This window comes from Leptodactylus fuscus, chromosome 9 (genome assembly GCF_031893055.1).
Source record: "Leptodactylus fuscus isolate aLepFus1 chromosome 9, aLepFus1.hap2, whole genome shotgun sequence".
In the NCBI taxonomy this organism is placed as follows: Eukaryota; Metazoa; Chordata; class Amphibia; order Anura; family Leptodactylidae; genus Leptodactylus; species Leptodactylus fuscus.
The window spans coordinates 56,858,420-56,878,578 of NC_134273.1; the positions used below are offsets into that span (position 1 = coordinate 56,858,420).

Consider the following 20,159-nt stretch of genomic DNA (forward strand, 5'->3'; position numbering starts at 1 on the left):
AAAAGACAACTACAGTCTAATATCCAGAACATAAAATAAGAGACTGAGCAAGTGCTCCTGAAGAAATAATCTGCTCATGATTTATAGCAGGTAGGCTGTATTTTAATATGAATTAATGTGTCATTTCCAGAAGACAGATTTAAAAACATGATAAATGTATCGCACTTGTCTGGTGTAATAAACATTATATCCTGTGTAAAAGTGGAATGTACTCATCACCTTTCATTTTTAATAAAATGCATGCATGATTCAATACCGCACATGAATCCAAGTAACAGACTGATATCACAGCGTATAAGAATAATGTAAAACTGCTGTATACTGTAGTATAAGTGGATTGTAAAAGTTCCATGGCCATAAATGACATACATAAGTTAATGTGTACTTAAGCCTACTGTACTATAGATTTTATTATTTTTTTAATAAATCAAAAGGACAGGTGAAGGTAAAAAAAATAGACTTGAGTGAATCAGCTTGAAATTAACCAGATTTGACTCAAACTTTGCAAAACTTTTGTGATTTGTCTTAGACGAATGTGTGTGAGGAGTCCTTTGGAGGATAGTTTAGTGAGACTTATTTAATTTTAGACAGATAAAAAATCTGAAAGATCATAAGTAGAGATGAGCGAGTACTGTTCGGATCAGCCGATCTGAACAGCACGCTCGCATAGAAATGAATGGACGTAGCCGACACGCGGGGGGTTAAGCGGCTGATCCGAACAGTACTCGCTCATCTCTAATCATAAGGGCTAGTTCACACGGGGCTAGTAACCGCATATTTTGGTCTTGATTTTGACGTGGGAAGCGCGTCAAAATCAGGACCAAAGTGGCGTAACTAGGAATGGCGCCCCCCCCCCCGACCGACACTGATGCCGAAGACCTCGACCGACCCCCTCCTACGCATTCCTGCGCATTCTATTATCCCCCTATTATCCCCTATAGTGGCCTCTGCAAACAGTATTATCCCCAATAGTGGCCCCTGCACACACATACTCTTTTCAGACCCCAGAGTATAATAATTGGAGTCCCGGGGAATAAAAACATAAAAAACTACAGTTTCTTCCCCCGGCTCCTACGCTGTCGGCCTCCGCTGCCGTCTTTCAGCAATGACATCAGACGTAACATGACTCGGGACGCAGGCTGGGTTCATGTGACGTCAGAGATGTCAGACAACAAGGAAGGAGGCCTGGCCAGGATCATGGAGAGTTAAGTAACAGTGTTTTTTATGCTTCTTATCTCTCCCGGGCCGCCGATCATTATACGCGGGAGTCTGAAAAGAGCCCCGAGTATAATGTTAGCAGCAGTAGTGGCTGTCACCGGGCCCCTAATGTCCCGGGCCCTGTGGCAGCTGCCTCTGCTGCTATGGCGGTAGTTACACCACTGTGCTGCAGCTAGCCGCGACTGTCGCGGCTTCCGACAGTCGCAGCTTCCTGCTCCAGAGTAGGCCCAAATGAATGGGCCTAGTCCAGAGTGATTGTCTCGATGCAGACCCGCAACAGCGATATCCGCTGCGGCATCTGCCTCAAGAATGGGCAGCTTGCTACTTACATAGACCTCTATTGTGAGGGGGCAGATTTTGAGGTGGATTCTGTGCCAAAATCCGCCCCCTCTTACCCCATGTGAACTAGTCCTAAGAAAGTAGTCGAAGCTCTGCAGTTTACTGTGATAATCTACTAGGTATTTTACACATACGTTGACCAGGTCACTCTTTTAGTCCTAAATTTCATTTTGTAGCATTTTTTCCAGTATTTTTTTTAAATAAATAAATATACAGTGACAGAACTGCTACCAGTGTTCCTCTTCAGTTTGGGCCTATCCACAGATTTTCTTACAATAGTTTGGCCAAGTCACCCTGTAAATGCCAAATCTCATTTGGTCAAGCTTCTCTCTTTTAGTATCTCAACTGCTTTCACTGTTGTACTGTACTGTATTCTGTGACTTTCCACAGTGTGTCGTATATAAGTTTGAGGGTCAAATCTATTTTTTTTGCAATAGAATATTTTTTTGGGAAAAAAAAAAAAACACTCAAACTGCTATCACTTACTACTGCTTTGTTTTAGTTAGGATGAGTTAGGGTTTTTTGTGTTCCTCTTGCTGCAGAGAAAGACATTTCACCTAGTTTGAATCTTCCTCTTCTTGAGGAGAGGGGTGAGAACAGTCAGCCTTTTTTTAAATGTGGAGTTTCCAGTTCCATGACTCTTGGTGGTGTAGGTTGTAGTGGGGTACTAGTAGTCATGCTACTAGGGGCATTAAGGTAAAATCTCAAAATACAAAAAAAAAAAACAAAAAAAACCCATCAGTATTATATGCTCACAGTATGATATGCAAACAGTGGCCCCCACACAGTATTATATGCTCACAGTGGCTCCCACATGGTGCTATCATTATATTCTGGGGTCTCCTCAGACTCCAGTGTATAGTAAGTAGGGGTCCAGGAGAAGTGATTAAAAATAACACTTATACTCACATTACCTCACTTCTCTGGGGTATCTTCACTCCATCTGCTGTCTGTGACATCCTCTTCTGTCTTACACTGAGGTCTTGAGCTCCAGCGTTCCCGTGAGGCGCAATGACGTTATTATCCAAGCACACCCCATATTAAAGGGTCTCTATCATTGGCAAAAGTCATTTTTAACTAATCACATCCTTTCATAGCATTTAAAAAGGCTATTCCACACCTACTTTCTGTATGTAATTCGCCTCAGTAGTATTTGAATAAGTCCGTTTTTATTCATATGCTAATTAGCTTCTCGGTGCACAGGAAGTTGTCAGTCAGGGGCGGATCCAGGGCCGGGCGAGCCGGGCAACCGCCCGGGGCCCCGCGCTTAGCGGGGCCCCGCGGCCCGGCCCTAACAAAATGGTCCCGGTCAGCCTCGGCATAGTCGGGCAAGTGCCGGGGCCCACAGAGCCTCTGGGACTGGCACTTGCCTGTCACGATTTCAGCTCATCGGCGTCCGTCCGCCGATGAGCTGGAATACATACGCGATGCAGGAGCTGTGAGTTCAGCTCCTGCTTTAAAGCTCCGGCCCGGCTTGCGTGTGTAGGCACGATGACGTCATCACATCACGCTTACACACGCAAGCCGGGCCGGAGCTAAGCAGGAGCTGAGGTCACAGCTCCTGCATCGCGTATGTGACTGGAGTGGGAGAGAGGAGCGTCGGGGGAACGATGGAAGGTGAGTGATAGAAGGTGAGTGTAAGTGTTTGTTTTGTATTAAATATTAAGGTGGAACATAATGAAGGGGGCCCATGAAACTGGGGGGCAAATGAAGGGGAGGGGGGGAATGGCATGACACTGGGGAAGATGAAGGGGGTGGGGAGAGAACGGCATGAAACTGGGGACAAAGATGGAGGGGGCCCAAAGAAACTGGGGGGCAAATGAAGGGGAGGGGGGAACAGCATGACACTGGGGCAGATGGAGGGGGGGAGAACAGCATGACACTGGGGCAGATGGAGGGGGGGAGAACAGCATGACACTGGGGCAGATGGAGGGGGGGAGAACAGCATGACACTGGGGCAGATGGAGGGGGGGAGAACAGCATGACACTGGGGCAGATGGAGGGGGAAGAACGGCATGACACTGGGGCAGATGGAGGGGGGGAGAACAGCATGACACTGGGGCAGATGAAGGGGGGGAGAACGGCATGACACTGAGGCAGATGAAGGGGGGGATGGCATGACACTGGGGCAGATGAAGGGGGGGAATGGCATGACACTGGGGCAGATGAATGGGGGGAGAATGGCATGACACTGGGGCAGAGATGGGGGGGACATGAAACTGTGGGCAGATAAAGGGGGAGAATGGCATGAAACTGGGGACAGAGATAGAGGGGGGGACATGAAACTAGGGGTAGATGAACGGTGTATATGAAAATGGGGAGAGATGGAGGGGGTACATATAATTTACGGGTGACTGTAGGAGGATTATACTGTGTGGAATCACATGAAAAATTAATGAAAATGGGCGGAGTCAACATAAAAGTGGGTGGGGCCTAATTTGCTGCGGCGCGCTGCGTGTAGGGCCCCGCCAAAGTCAATTGCCCAGGGCCCCGCAAACCCTGGATCCGCCACTGTTGTCAGTCAGCTCTCCTCTCCCTGCTGTGTACTATGTATGAGAGCAGGGAGGAGTCAGCAGCAGCCTGTTCTATATACACAGGAGACAGTGCACAAAGAGACTTCCGGGGTGCACAAAGAAGGCTCATTAGCATATGAATAAAAACTGACTTATTCAAAATCTACTGAGGCAATTTACATGCAGAAGGTAGGTGTAATAGCTTTTCTAAAGGCTATGCAAGAATATGATTAGCTAAAAAGGACTTTTCCCAATGATAGAGCCCCTTTGATGTGTCTGACATGTAGTCATTCTGTAGTATCATCTATCTATGGTGTTTATTTTTATTGATATTTATTAATAAAAATGTATAATTTTATATTCTACTTCTTATGTATATTATTTTATATTGCTAATGCCACTCCCATTTTTTTTCTATTTATGATACTGATACAGTTTTTGATACAACACAAAGGCAACATCCGCCTTATCCGAAAGTTATATATTTTTTCTTTTCTTTTAAATAGGCCAGGTTATGAGCCCTATTTACTCATGGCTCACGACCACCTTCGCTTCCCCTTCTACTCTCCAGGGGTCCCATGCATCTCATATCACATTGCTGTCACCCCATGGAGGGAAGAAAAAAAATACTGAGGAGGACGTGAGCAGGAGTGGGGATCAGTAAGTAAGGCCATAAGTTAGGCGAACCCCAACAAATAATGCCCATTCGGGAATCTTCAGATCTCCGAGTATAATGATAAGAGGCACAGGGTAGGTGACCAAACACAAAAACCAGTGTTATTCACCTCTCCTGCACTCCGGCGTAACTCCATGCAGTCTTCGGCCTTTGTAGTGACATCATAGACCTGGAGTAACAAATGTTTGAGACGTCACTGAAGAGGACTGAAGAGGAGCTCAGGAGTGGTAAGTACCGTTGGTTTTTATGTTTGTCACCTCCCCAGGGTCTCTGATAATTATACTCTGGGGTCTGAAAAGATAATAGTTCGTGGGTTGTGTACTCCCAAAATTTTGAGTTCTGCTGAACCTGAAATTTTTGGAATATTTGCAACAAACACCATTGGGTGCCACTGTGAAACATAATACTTTATGGAGACTGCTATAGAACATTATACTGTGTGAAGGGGTCACTACGGAACATTATACTGCTTGCAGGGGCTGGTATGGGACATTATACTGTGTGGAAGGGTCACTGTGAGACATTATACTGTATGGAGGCTGCTATGGAACATTATACTGTGTTGGGGGGACACTATGGGACATAGTGTGAAGGGTCCTCTATATGACATAGGCCGCTATGGGACACTATACTGTGTAATGGGGTCACTATGGGACATTATTACACTGTGAGGATGGGCCGCTATGGAACATTATACTGTGTGAAGGGGCCACTTTCGGAAATTATAGTGTGTGTAAATATGGTGTTATACTATGTGTGGGGACCCGGAAAAGGGGGTGCTATGCTGGGGGGGGGGGGGGGGCTAAGTCAAAAGTATGCTATGAGGCCCAGTCTTTGCTACTTATCCCCCTATATTTGACTCTTTTCTTCACTCCCTACACTCCCTTATAGATTGTAAATTGTAAGTTCTTACATGCAGGGTCCTCACTTCTATGGTTTTAATTGTTACTTTGTCTCCCTGCTATGTCTAATTTCATTTATGCATATCCTCTAAATTTTTATTATGAAGATGATTATCATTATTACTATCATTATTATTTTAGAATGTCTCAGCTTTCTAACATTGGTTTATAGGCAGTCCTGTTAATGTAGAATTTTTTTTTTTTTTATTTGTGCGGAATGAATATTCACATTTGCAGAATCCACAATTTTAAATTTTTTGTTAATTCAGTAATCTAAAAAACTGAAATATCAATTTATTACAAAATGTTTATAAAAAATTGAAGGCTTCAAAGTCTTGCAGTAAATGCTGTGAAATATTAGTAATGAATGGAATATTGAATATATTATTATGCTAAATGTTAGAATAATAGAAAACCATTTAATGCCTTGTGTGAAACAGTTTTCAGTAATAGCAAAGAAAATGAGTCATTTGCAGAATAGACCGGTCAGTTGTGCTATGTTTATTTGGAAATTCATGAACAGTCTATGTCAAAACAGCTTTGTTCACTTCACCGTGACATTTACATAATGCCACTATGCAGGAGTCAGCAACCTAATGTGTTATCCTCTGTTCTATGCACATATGTTCACCTATTACAGAATCATAATTACCCATCTGAGTTTTAATCTACCCCATGAGGGCTGCAGTAAACGTATCCAAATTTAAGCTCCAATAAGTCTGAGTCTTCAAAAGCAAGGTCACCATATTTTCCAATACACAAGAACAGATTGTTAAAATAGCACCAAGTCTATCATGTCTGTAAAAATAATCTGAGCAGAAAAACAATTTGATTACTTTCTACAGTATACTTATGGTCGGTCTATCTATCTATCTATCTATCTATCTATCTATCTATCTATCTATCTATCCATCATCTATCAATCATCTATCTATCTATCTATCTATCATCTATATCTATCCATCATCTATCAATCAATCATCTATCTATCTATCTATCTATCTATCTATCTATCTATCTATCTATCTATCAATCATCTATCAATCAATCAATCATCTATCTATCTATCTATCTATCTATCTATCTATCTGTCACGGGATGTTTAGAGTCTATACTATAGGCAATGTGTAATATATATTTCGTGTGGAATGTATTCTCTAACCTGTTGTATACATCAATGTGTAGTTGGCTTATTAGGGTCTAGTGTGTTAGCACATTGAATGCAAATACCTCTAACTAGTGAGGACCAGTGAGGACAATGGGTGGAGATAATCTGATTGGTGTCTCCAAGAAGATGTTGGACGGTGCATTGTCCAAAGTAGACAGGGAGTCTGCTCTTCTTGGCATAGGTGAGGGGGGAAGGATCTGTGACTCAGCCCTTCCCACCCACAGATATAGGATGGAACAGTGTTAGTATATAGTATGTAGCAGCAGTTAGTATGGGTTAGCCGGCCTGTGCACAGCTCTGCAGAGAGCCAGGATTTAGTTACAGGACCAAGGAACCAAAGCTATCATTGGATTGTGACTTCCGTGGACTTGTTATTACGGTTGATGTGACCGCTGCCGGCTAGTAACTTTGTGGAATACAATAAATTGCTGCTGTCTCCCATCCTCTTATGTCCCTGTTGATTCAAGAGATCTTCCAGAGGAAAGACGTATCCGTGACACTATCTATCTATCTATCTATCTATCTATCTATCTATCTATCCATCCATCATCTATCAATCAATCAATCAATCAATCAATCATCTATCTATCTATCTATCTATCTATCTGCCTTCCTTGATACCACCACATAGTGCTAAAGGATACTATCATACATTGAATGATTGGGTGGGTTTACACAGTGGTATTTTTTTACTTAAGAACACATACATGTTTTTGTATAGTAACCAGTGGCGTAACTAGGAATGGCGGGGCCCCGTAGTGAACTTTTGACGTACTCCCCCTCGCCCCCCCCGACTAACACCGACGCTGAAGACCTCAACCGACCCCCTCCTCCGCAATCCTGCGCGCTCTATTATGTCTCTTAGTGGCCCCTGCACACAGTATTATGTCCCATAGTGGCCACTGCACACAGTATTATCCCCCATAGTGGCCCCTGTACACAGTATTATCCCCCATAGTGGCCCCTGCACACAGTATTATGTCCCTCAGTGGCCCCTGCACACAGTATTATGTCTCTTATTGGCCCCTGCACACAGTATTATGTCCCTCTGTGGCGCGGGACGTCGGACATCAAATGATATTGCTAGGGCCTCCTGGAGGAAAGAAGGGAAAGCAGAGGCCGCCATGACCAGGAGCAGGGATTGGTACGTAAGGCTATGAACTCGCAACAACAGTATTTGTTGAGAGAACCCCACTCACCTCTCCTGTTCTCCTGTAAGACTGCTGCTTCCTGCTGTTTTCAGCCCTCTTCAATGATGTCACAGATGTGGGTTTCACTGGCATCATAATGCGTTGCAATGCCACCCTGACCTTTGTGGATTGTCATGTTTGTCCGCTCCCCTGGCCCCAGATCATTATACTTTGGGTCTGAGACCCAAGAGTATAATAGTAGTTCATGGGTGGTGTACCCCAAAAATTTCTTATTCTGCTGAACCCAAAAATTTTGCAATATTTGCAAAGAACACTGGGCCACAATGGGACATAATATTGTGTGGACTGGTCATTATGGGACATAATTGTGTGCAGGGGCCACTGTTGGTAATTATACTGTGTAAAAGGGTTACTGTGTCACATCATACTGTATAGAAGGGCTGCCATATGACATTATAATGTGTGGAGAGCTGCTATGTTATAATATACTGTGTGCAGGGGCCACTATGGGACATTATACTGTGTGAGGTGACCACTATGGGATATTATACAGTCTGTCAAGTGCAAAAGAACACCAAAGATGCTGTGCTTTTGTACTTGAAAAAGGGGTTTGATCTTTGAAACGCATGGTGATTTTTAACTGCAATAAACCTCCTTAACCTGCTGTGATTCTTGGACCATTTTGTTGGAAAGTGCGGATTGCCCTTTTTTGGAGTGTTAGCATTCATCTTCATTTGCATTCTTATAAAGCATACCACACAGCATTGACTACTTGGGAACGGTGAGGACTAGACAAACAACTCCAACTGTGCTAGAATCAGTGATGCAGCAACTATTAAATGATGTAACAATCTGGAGGTGGTGAAAGGGTATCTTTAAAGGGAGTCAATCATTAGAATCCCGTTTTTAGCTAAACCCACGTTGGAATAACCTTAAGAAAGGTTATTCTTCCCCTACCTTTAGAAGTTTTCTCGGCGCCGCCATTCCTTAGATATGCCGGTTTTTGTCCATATGCTAATTAGCTTTCTTGCAGCACTGGGGGCATCCCCAGCACTCAAACAGCACTGAAGGCATCCTCAGTGCTGTGAGAAAACTCTCCAGCGCCGCCTTCTTCTGTTCGCTGCCTCTGCCTCTTGTTTCCTGTTCAGCCACAGGAAAATGGCCGACTGGGCCCACTGCACATGTCCGTCGGCCGTTTTCCTGTGGCCTCTCCCATTCAGCCACGGGAAAATGGTGACAGACATAGGGCAGTCGGCACATTTTGAAGAAGACATGATGGGACAAGGAAGAAGAGGGGGAGGTGGTGAACAAGAAGAAGGCAGTGCTGGATAGTTTTCTCGCAGTACTGGGCTCGTCCCCATTTCTGTTTGAGCGCTAGGAACTGCTCTCACTGCTGCAAGAAAACTAATTAGCATACGGACAAGGAACGGCGGCGCAGAGAAGATATCTAAAGGTAGGGGAAGAATAGCTTTTCTTAAGGCTATTCCAACGTGGGTTTAGCTAACAACAGGATTCTAATGATTGAATCCCTTTAACACTGTCTAGTATGTACTGTATAAAAATGAGTCAGGATTACTAAATCTGGCTTATAATGGTAGATTGCGAGTGCATTGTGTGTAAAATATTAAAGTTCTAACACAATATAATAAAGTAATTATACAAAGTATACATGTAAACACAGACTGCAGAAAATGTACTCTTAAGCAGATGCACAAACAGGCACATTATACAACATTGTTTTAATTTAAATGATATAAAGCTACCAGAAATGGAATATATAATGTGCACCGCAGACTCATTATTTCCAGCTACATTTTCATACTGCAATTTCTAAAGACACTCATGAAAAAAATGGAAAGGAAAAAAAAATATATTTCAGCATGGTAATATACAGTGAGTCTGCTGTGTGTCATTTTCTGTGGCTGACACTATGTTTAAGGCAATTCCTTGCATAGCTATTACACAAATGGCTGCATTTCATAAAGGCCATTAAGTTACCCTAGGAAAAATGCTTTTGAAATGCAATGAATACATCTCTTACAGACACATTCTAAAATGGAAATCTGTGTGGGCTGTTTATTAGGTTTTTTGATTACAATATTTTACAGTCCTTCCTTTTATACAATAGCAACTCAAAAAGAAGCAGAGGAATAAATATACTTTTTTCAGTATTTACACAAATAGGAGTAACGGAAAACACCACTCCAACATCTCAGATCTTCAATAAGTAATGCTATTATATCCTTTATTGTACTTATGTAGTTACTGTAAGTTTTATCTCTGTTTATTGAGTTTTTAGAAACCATTATGTTATTCATTAAACTTTATTTTAAAGGGGACTTTAACAATAAATGGTCAACAAAATCGTAACCGTAGGATAACAAGATGTTATCACTATTTTTGTGCTAAAAAATTTCACAAGTGCCACATTGTTCTTCTAAATGAGCCTCGTCTCTCTTTAGAATACATAGTATTTTGTAGAATATTAACCCTTAGTGTCCATTATTCAAAGCCAGCCACAGTATCTGCCGTACACACTTATCCTATGTTTACTTTCATTCTGTCTATGTGTGGGCACTGTAAGACAACAGCAAAGTTATGAACAGAGCATTGTCTTGTGGTCTACACACATGCAATGCTATAGACCAGGACTAGGCAATCTTCAGCACTCCAGCTGTTATAGAACTGCAACTCCCAGCATGCATACTCGCTCTGCTGTTCTTGAAACTCCCATGGAAGTGAATGGAGCATGTTGGGAGTTGTATTTACTCAACAGCTAAAGTGCAGAAGGTTGCTGACCCCTGCTATAAACAGTAAGCTTAGAAAAGGTTTACCATTTGACTTAGTAATATGCCTTTCATTGGTCAATGCATGTGTAGTGAATGATGGGAAGTTAGGGACAGGAAGTCATTTTATTTTATTTTTTAAAAAGCTGCAGGTCTTCTAAAAAAAAATTAGACCCTCACCTGCGCTGCTGTACGCCCGCCATGAAACTGCTTTTTTTGCACAATACAAAATCCTGCATGTCCATGCAATAAAATGGTATCATGCTGGAGAGGCTGCATATGGCCCCCGGCAGCTTGCTTTAAAGGGATTCTATTACTAGAATACCCTTTTTAAGCTAAATATACGTAGCAATAACCTTAAGAAAGACTACACTTCTCTTACCTTTATTATTCTAATCCGCCCCACCGTTCCTTAGAAATATCTTCTTTCTTCCTTATGCAAATGAGTTTTCTCACAGCACTCGCAGCACTGGGGGTGTTCCCCTGTGGTCAAACAGTACAGAGGGTGTCCCCAGTGCTGCTTGAAAACTCTCAAGCGACTGTCTCTGTCTTCTTCTCCGCCTCTCGCCTCTGTGCATGTCCATTGGCCACAGGAAAAATAGCCAATGGACATGTGCAGTCGGCACTTTTTGAAGAAGAGAAGAGGAGCACGAGAGAAGAGGAGAGAAGAAGACAGAGGCGTGGCTGGAGAGTTTTCAAGCAGCACAAAAATTCATTTGTATAAGGAAGAAATAAGATATTCCTTAGGAACGGCGGTGCAGATCATAATATTAAAGGTAAGCGAAGAATAGCCTTTCTTAAGTCTATTCCTATGTGTATTTATTGTAAAGAGGGTACTCTAGTGATAGAATCGCTTGAAAAATCCATTGAAAGGAATGGATTTTTTAAACTGACCATATGCAAGCCATCCTCAAGCTGTTTTTCCTGCAATTTTGGCGGGCAGACAGCAGTGCAAATGTGAACGCCCCCTGATGGGTAAACAATCTTTCCATGCCTCCAATGAGCAAAAATACATTTGTTCCATAATTAGGTGCATTTTCTCTTTAATTTTCTAAATACATTTGGCCATGGCTATATCTCTTGGGAGAATGCAACCACTTGTTATATCTAACAGTTGAGGTGAAAAATCACCAAAAAATGTTGGTACTAATTCCAATATGAAATAGAATGTAAACATACTGGTAAATGTTGCCTAGTATGTTCTGTTTTATTTAATAGGGAATCTAGGAGCATTACAATTACTTGTTAGAAAAGTTGTGAATAGTTGTTTAGCAAAACTTTTCCCCATAGGGAAACATAAACGCTGCTCGTGCATCAGGTAATGTTGCAGTTTTACCATAGCCATGGTGCTCGAACCCCCTTAACCGAAATGAATTAACGTGACATCTGTAATGACTCCTACATTTCTAAGCTGCACTCAGAGATACTATCTTAACTATTCTGTGTGCTTTTCCGTTGAATTATTACCATCTTTTCTCATAATCTCTTCCCATGCATGCTTGGATCTCGTCCAGACAGGACCCACAGTTCCATTAAATTATTTTGTTATAACTTATTTTCCCTGTGGCTGACTTTCAATAGCTGAAAAATGCTCCTGCTTTTAGCAAGAGAAGGTTAAGTAATTCAGGTATTGTAGAAAATCTCATATATAATGTATACTTTCAAAACAGCGGTCCATAGTAAACAAAAGTGAAGGAGAACTTTAAGAAAGTTTTCTTTCGGTAATACCCTCGGTACCTTATCAGATTTCAAATGTTCCTACAAGGCTGTTAGATCAAGTCTTATTAAAAGATATGTAGATGCACATTTACATGAAAGAGAGTTTTTATTAGGTGACCTTTACAACTTCTTGATATTCAGACTTAATAAGTAATATGTAATCAGTTCCCCGCACTTACGGATTATCCAGCAGTAGTATGATTGGATTAAGCTCCTTCTTTGGTCTGTAATAAGCTCGGAGTGGAACAATGAAATTGTACAGTCCATTGCCTGCTGTCTCGGCTGCAACAATGATGACTTTATTTTTAAAGCCATAGGCTTTAGCATCTTCGTAATAGTTATGTTGACAACCCTGAAGCACAAATGAAAGAAATTAAGTGTATTATGTGCTTTTATACACAGTATGTAGTACATTTTGGTTATTATTCATCACAATGGAAAGCCTTACTTTGGACATCAATACACACAAAGTATGAACATACTAATAAGTGCATGCTTCCTCAAGCATAGCCACTCATATTGTTTGCATGGAGAAAAGTAGGAGTATAGTCAATAATGGTGACGGAAAACAGAGACAAGATAAACTGAGCAATGTGAAAAAAATCAAGTTAATGCAGTAAAGAAAAGAAAAATGTTTAGAAGTGCTCAGATTTATGGTGTGGACTAGGCAGACATGGCAGAGAAACACACATTTGTAATGCAGTAGGTGAAGTGCTATTGGAAGCCGTCATGCATGACTATACGTAGCTCTATGTCACCTACACGTATGTGCTGATGTAGCTTGGTGGAAACAAAAAACAAGGTAAAAGGAGCACAGATAAATCTCTTTGTCCTCAATGTGTAAAAATCCCTCATTCATTAATGATTCCCATACAAGATTAGCCTCAAATCATTCGTACCTTATAAAATATATATCAGACAGGTAGACAAAAGCATGCTAAGGGCGGGTTCACACATGTGCCCCGGTCTCCGCTTTCAGGTTTCCATCTTCTGCCAACAGGAGACGGAAACCCGACAGACAGTGTCCGCCCATGAGTGCCTGTGAGCGTTTTGTGGTCTCCGCAGTGAAACCATTTTTTTAAGCAGACACAAAGTTCTGCTTGACTGACTTTGTGCCCGGTTAAAAAAAAATCTTTTTGCCGCGGAGACCACAAAACGCTCACGGGCAGACAAATGAATGGGTTTGAAAAATGACTGCCGGCTTCCGTCTCCTGTCAAGTTTCTGGGCAGAAGACGTTAACCTGAAAGAGGAGGCCGGGGTGCAGATGTGAACCCGCCCATAGCATGCTTTTGTCTATCTGTCTGATATATATTTTAGAAGGTATGGATCATTTGAGGCTAAACCTGCCTTAAGCTAAGTTTTATGAAATCTAGCAGGTTTTATTTTCCTCATGCCTATCAGTGCACCTTACTACAACATTTACTTCTTTTGTGATCCCAATATTAAACCCAAAACCTACGATGTCTCAGTTTGAGATGTTCCCACTGGTGTAAACTGTTATCATTCAGAGAAGTGCTAACATTCAGAATATCTTCCATTTGTTATCAGCCATGATTGACTGCAGTGTAAACAAAGTGGATGAAAGTTCCCTTACATCTGCTTAGTTTTTAGTTGAATGAAAAAGTGCAACATGCTGTGGTTTTAAGGGAGCCTTCACACAGAGTAAACGCGCGTGTATTTTTGCAAAATACACGGGTAAAAATACATGTGTAAAAATAAGACTCCCAGCGTTTACTAGGCTGGGGCTCCATGTGGCGTAAACGCTGTGGTTCAGCCATGGCAGATTCTAGAGAATCCCATCCACATATTGCAGAAAAATAAGCACAGCCTTGCCTTTTTGGAAATTGCAGCATGTTAATTATGGCTATTATGCTGGTAGTTTCTTTATAGGTATAATTGAAGCAGGAAGTCCACAGAGGAAAACTCGGCAGACTTTCTGTGAAAAGCGCTGTGGGAAAAAGCATGATGCATTTCCACTGCACTTTTTCCCACAGTGCTTTTTCGCTGTGTCCCACTATATGGGGCTCTATAACCTTACAGTTTGTTGTTCTCCTTTGATGAATCAAAAGGACAGGCTATACAATGGTGATGTGAAACCAGACCTATCCATCTCATTAGACTTCATTCAGAATGTTCTAGAGGATGGAGTTTAGGTAATGAACTATCCATCTGATTAGATTTCATTTTAGGGAGTGGAGTTTAGGCAATTACCTATCCATCTCATTAGTCAGTTAGATTAGTCGGAAATAAATATGTAAAATAAACAAACAAATAAATAAATATGGGACAAGATGCTTGGCAAGAGAACAAGGCCCAATATGGATTTATTCAACAGGGCTGAGTCAACACCGCACACTACAATATTTCTTAGTCTAGAGCAGGGGTAGGGAACCATCAACTCTCCAGATGGTGTAAAACTAAAACTCCCAACATGCTCCATTCACTTCTATGGGAGTTCCAAGAACAGCAGAGCAAGTATTCATGCTGGGAGATGTAGTTTTGAAGCAGCCCTAGAGCTGAAGGTTCCCTACCCCTGGTCTAGAGCATGGACTTTCAAACCTTTCACCAAACATAACATGTTTATGGGTGGGCCTTATCCCCATTATCAATGACTATGACAACAAAAATACTGATCATTGTACCTTTCATTTGTCTTCTAGAAATAGGATATCATCTAAATAAGAATAATGAAACTACACCAGCAATTGGTCCATCCAAAAAGGAAATAGCAGCACATGGTCACTTCCACTATGTACAAAGCACCTCCCCACCTGCACCTCCAATGAGAGGATACTTCACTACAAACATAGTAAGGATATTATTTACTATAAGAACAAATAGACTTTCTTCATGATAATGATCTGAAGCACGTTTGCAGGGATATAGATGGAACTATAATTCTGTTGTAATAAGGATGAGAAGAGAATGTCTAGATCTTTGTTGACTGAAAGTAGAGCAAACAATCGGACCCAGAACAGGGCTTAGGGCTGTGTTGGAAGATCAAACTTTGTCTCCAGAGAATGTTTCATAACAAACACTTTCACTAACATATAATAATACACAATCACTATGAAAATATTAAGGTTTTATCCCATTACCTTGTCTAATCGTAAACAACAAAACGGGACCTTTTCTGGTAAGAGATGACAAAAGGTTGGTGAACTGCCTATATATGGTGAATTAGGGGGGTAACCTTTAGTGTACCTGCAAAAGAGAAAAAATAGCATGTATTATTACTAAAGGCATTCATGCTTAGTACATTCATATACCAATACATTCATATACCAATACATTCATGTACCAATACATATAACTATTGGTTGTCTAGCCCTGTTTTTAATACCACAAGTTCATTTTTACCACTCAAGATAAGACTTATTTTTAGGGATAGATAACTGACCCATTCTTTTTTGTATCCACTCTTTGCAATCTACAAGGTGGAATCTGAGGTAAACGTATACAAAAATTGGTCAAGATAAATGGCTTAATAAATGTATTTTATTTTTTTATTTTTTTAATGTACATTGTGAGCCCCACATAGAGCTCACAATGTACATTTTTCCCTATCAGCATGTCTTTGGAATATGGGATTGAAATCCATGCAAACACGGGGAGAACATACAAACTCCTTGCAGATGGTTTTTTGCCCTTGGTGGGATTTGAACACCAGGACTCCAGTGCTGCAAGGCTGCAGTGATAACCCCTGAGCCACCATGTTGCCCCCTAAATGTATCTTTTATTAATGAACAATTAAAACTCTTCAGAAAGTGAATAGGTATCATAAAGTTAAACATCATACTGAATATTACTCTATGTAGTTAGAGTAGTATTAGCAATATTCTGTCAGATCCCACCAATAAGCAAGTTACCCCCATATCCTATATTGAATACGCATTGCATATGCCTATTACTGATCCTATATTCAGCCACAGTTTCTATGTGCATATCTCATTTCCAGGGTAAATACTGCACATACATGATATCCGTTTGATATCATGTCCGCATGGAGACCCCCTGAATGGAATACAAACGCAATTGCAAGGGCTGTGTCCTGTAACTGTGGGGTCTGTGTACTTTTACAGCACAGCGCTTGCAATTGCGTTTGTATTCCGGTGGGGGGGTCTCCATGTGGACTCTCCCCAGATGGAATACAAAAGCAGATGTGAACCAACCCGTATTGATACATTGTTTAATGGTTTTTGGCAAGTGAAGTAGTTTGGTTCCCCATTATTAACCCTGGACCAATGGACTATATACAGACTTCTATCTTTACAGCTAAAAAATATTATTCAGATTCACTCCTTTGAGTCTAAAAGGTTGCTCTTTTTCAAAACAATTGCAAAAACATGTTCCAACAACGGTGAAAATGTGGCTTCTGCTCTAATATCTGAGAATATATATTTAACCACTGGTGCTTTATAGACATCTCTGCTCTGTGGAACCTCTTATTTCTGAAACACGCTGCTAAACTCAAAATTGTAAGGGGAAGAGGGACATGCTTCTAATAAGATGTAATTCTAAAGACAGAGGTGGTGCAATTTAAAAACCCAAGCGTAAAACCCCCTGCTGCTATCATTTCTATGACTCTGTCTTACATTTTTTCCAAACTACCATCATTATTTGCAAAAGTTTCTTTAGAGGGATGAGAACTCAGAAAATATGATCTTGCACAGACAGGATTTAAACCTCCTGCTGGAAATATAAAATTGTAACGGTAATGATTTTTCTCTGGGAAGATTCAGAAAAAAATGACTTGTTCAGTATGTTTGAGAACAGGGTGTAGTTTAAAATATTTCAGCTGCTTTCTTCTGTCTTCACTTTTGTGAATTTCCTGAGCATGTGTAGGAAGAATAATAACAGTAATAATCATAATGACTGCAGACAGTATTTCAATGACAAACTATTACACACCCCATATTTCTTGATTTGAACACTTAGCTTGCCTATCCATAGCATTTCAGCCTATATTATGGTTATTGTACTCTACATTATTATGGAGATCTTAGAATAGCAGTTGTCTTTATGGTCGTCGGCTAATCATAGCATAGAAAAAATAATAATTTTACTATTTAGCGGCTAGAGTTACAAAGATTACCAAGTAAAGTCAGCGCAGAAACTTCACAGTCAGAATATTTATTTCTAAAATGAATAGGTGCTATAAATTTAACCTTCACATGATATTTGGACCTTGACTACGTATTCAGCTAAAAGCATACATTATATCATAACATCCTTTCAATGAACTAGAGCCGTACAATCGCACCAGTTAGCTAACGTTTACCTTGAGTGTACTACAGTAGAGTAGTCTAAAACTTTTCTCTTCGTTTCTGTGACAGGTCTTGAGTTTTTTTTAATGTTCTGTTTTGATTTAAAAAAAAATACTGTGTAATACCATCTTATAATATGCAAATACCTCCTCCATATATTAATTGGCCTTAACCTAGTTCCTTTTAGACCCTACACAATAATAGGATCCTTTCTTGTTTAACACACAGTATAATGCCTCCTTTGTACTCTCACATAGTAAAATGTCTTCTTATCATCTTCTCACCTCTCTCCCCTTCATTCTGTGAGAACTCAGCACCTATAGCTTCTACAGCAACTATAAGATCAACTTGACCAAGAGTACCGCCTTGGATGTCTCCCTGCCGAAGACGGTTGTTGGTGCCCTACGCTCCTCCTTTCCATTCTCGTGGTCCTCTAGATCCATTAAGTACTTGGGGGACACTTACTCATTAAATTTCTCTCTGATACTCTGCACTTTGCAGTGGACCTGGAGCGATGGGACACCAAGGGCCTTTCTTGGTTGGGCCACTTTAATTTGTTAAAAATGAATGTCCTGCCTTGGCTGCTGTACCTTTTCCAGACTGTGATACTGCCATTGCAGTTTTTCCTAATGTTAGGGAGAGCCTTTAACAGGTTCATTTGGGCTGCTAAGCCCCCATGGATAGCCAGGTCCATCATATCTCGACCCAAACTGTGGGGTGGGCTGGGGGTCGGTCTCTACTGGCATCACCCTGGGCGTTCCAAACTCTGGGATGCTCTAGAGGAGTTGCTGTGCCCTCTACCGCTCACTGCTCTCCCTTGGCTCCATAAGAGACATTGGTCTGAAGAGTCCCGCTCTCCTGCTACCCTTTGTTGCTAAACAGACACTGGGGGTGTGCCACCTTTATGGGGCAATGCGACAGTTCTTCACAAATGATGGCCCTCTCACCCCGATCTTGAGCAATACAGACTTCTCACCAGTGCTCCACTCATTGTTCTTGTCTCATTCAGTAAGGGATCCGTAACTGAGATTTCGAAAGGTCACGTCGGCCTTCTGTTTGCCCTCCCGCATTGATGTCTTGGCTCAGACTTCGTACCCAGATTTTGCTGCCCTTTCCTGGCAGTATATGCAGCTCTCCCATTTCTACTCGTCTCTGAAATCTACTGGTGACCTTCACAGGACTCTACTCTAGAGATGAGCGAACACTAAAATGTTCGAGGTTCGAAATTCGATTCGAACAGCCGCTCACTGTTCGAGTGTTCGAATGGGTTTCGAACCCCATTATAGTCTATGGGGAACATAAACTCGTTAAGGGGGAAACCCAAATTCGTGTCTGGAGGGTCACCAAGTCCACTATGACACCCCAGGAAATGATACCAACACCCTGGAATGACACTGGGACAGCAGGGGAAGCATGTCTGGGGGCATAAAAGTCACTTTATTTCATGGAAATCCCTGTCAGTTTGCGATTTTCGCAAGCTAACTTTTCCCCATAGAAATGCATTGGCCAGTGCTGATTGGCCAGAGTACGGAACTCGACCAATCAGCGCTGGCTCTGCTGGAGGAGGCGGAGTCTAAGATAGCTCCACACCAGTCTCCATTCAGGTCCGACCTTAGACTCCGCCTCCTCCGGCAGAGCCAGCGCTGATTGGCCGAAGGCTGGCCAATGCATTCCTATGCGAATGCAGAGACTTAGCAGTGCTGAGTCAGTTTTGCTCAACTACACATCTGATGCACACTCGGCACTGCTACATCAGATGTAGCAATCTGATGTAGCAGAGCCGAGGGTGCACTAGAACCCCTGTGCAAACTCAGTTCACGCTAATAGAATGCATTGGCCAGCGCTGATTGGCCAATGCATTCTATTAGCCCGATGAAGTAGAGCTGAATGTGTGTGCTAAGCACACACATTCAGCACTGCTTCATCAAGCCAATACAATGCATTAGCCAGTGCTGATTGGCCAGAGTACGGAATTCGGCCAATCAGCGCTGGCCAATGCATTCTATTAGCCCGATGAAGTAGAGCTGAATGTGTGTGCTAAGCACACACATTCAGCACTGCTTCATCAAGCCAATACAATGCATTAGCCAGTGCTGATTGGCCAGAGTACGGAATTCGGCCAATCAGCGCTGGCCAATGCATTCTATTAGCCCGATGAAGTAGAGCTGAATGTGTGTGCTAAGCACACACATTCAGCACTGCTTCATCAAGCCAATACAATGCATTAGCCAGTGCTGATTGGCCAGAGTACGGAATTCGGCCAATCAGCGCTGGCTCTGCTGGAGGAGGCGGAGTCTAAGGTCGGACCTGAATGGAGACTGGTGTGGAGCGATCTTAGACTCCGCCTCCTCCAGCAGAGCCAGCGCTGATTGGCCGAATTCCGTACTCTGGCCAATCAGCACTGGCTAATGCATTGTAT

The 20,159-nt window shown here is 41.9% G+C and overlaps 1 protein-coding gene across 2 annotated transcripts in view; it reads right to left on the minus strand.

Moving 5' to 3' along the window:
• Window positions 1-20,159, minus strand: part of KCNT2 (potassium sodium-activated channel subfamily T member 2) — a 574,767-nt gene that overhangs the window by 216,494 nt on the left and 338,114 nt on the right. For both annotated transcript variants that reach the window (XM_075287704.1, XM_075287703.1), the window contains exons 18-19: window positions 15,572-15,677; window positions 12,652-12,824 (exon numbers count right to left, since the gene is read on the minus strand). In XM_075287704.1, the coding sequence (XP_075143805.1) occupies window positions 12,652-12,824; window positions 15,572-15,677 (279 nt within the window). The remainder of the gene's footprint in view (window positions 1-12,651; window positions 12,825-15,571; window positions 15,678-20,159) is intronic.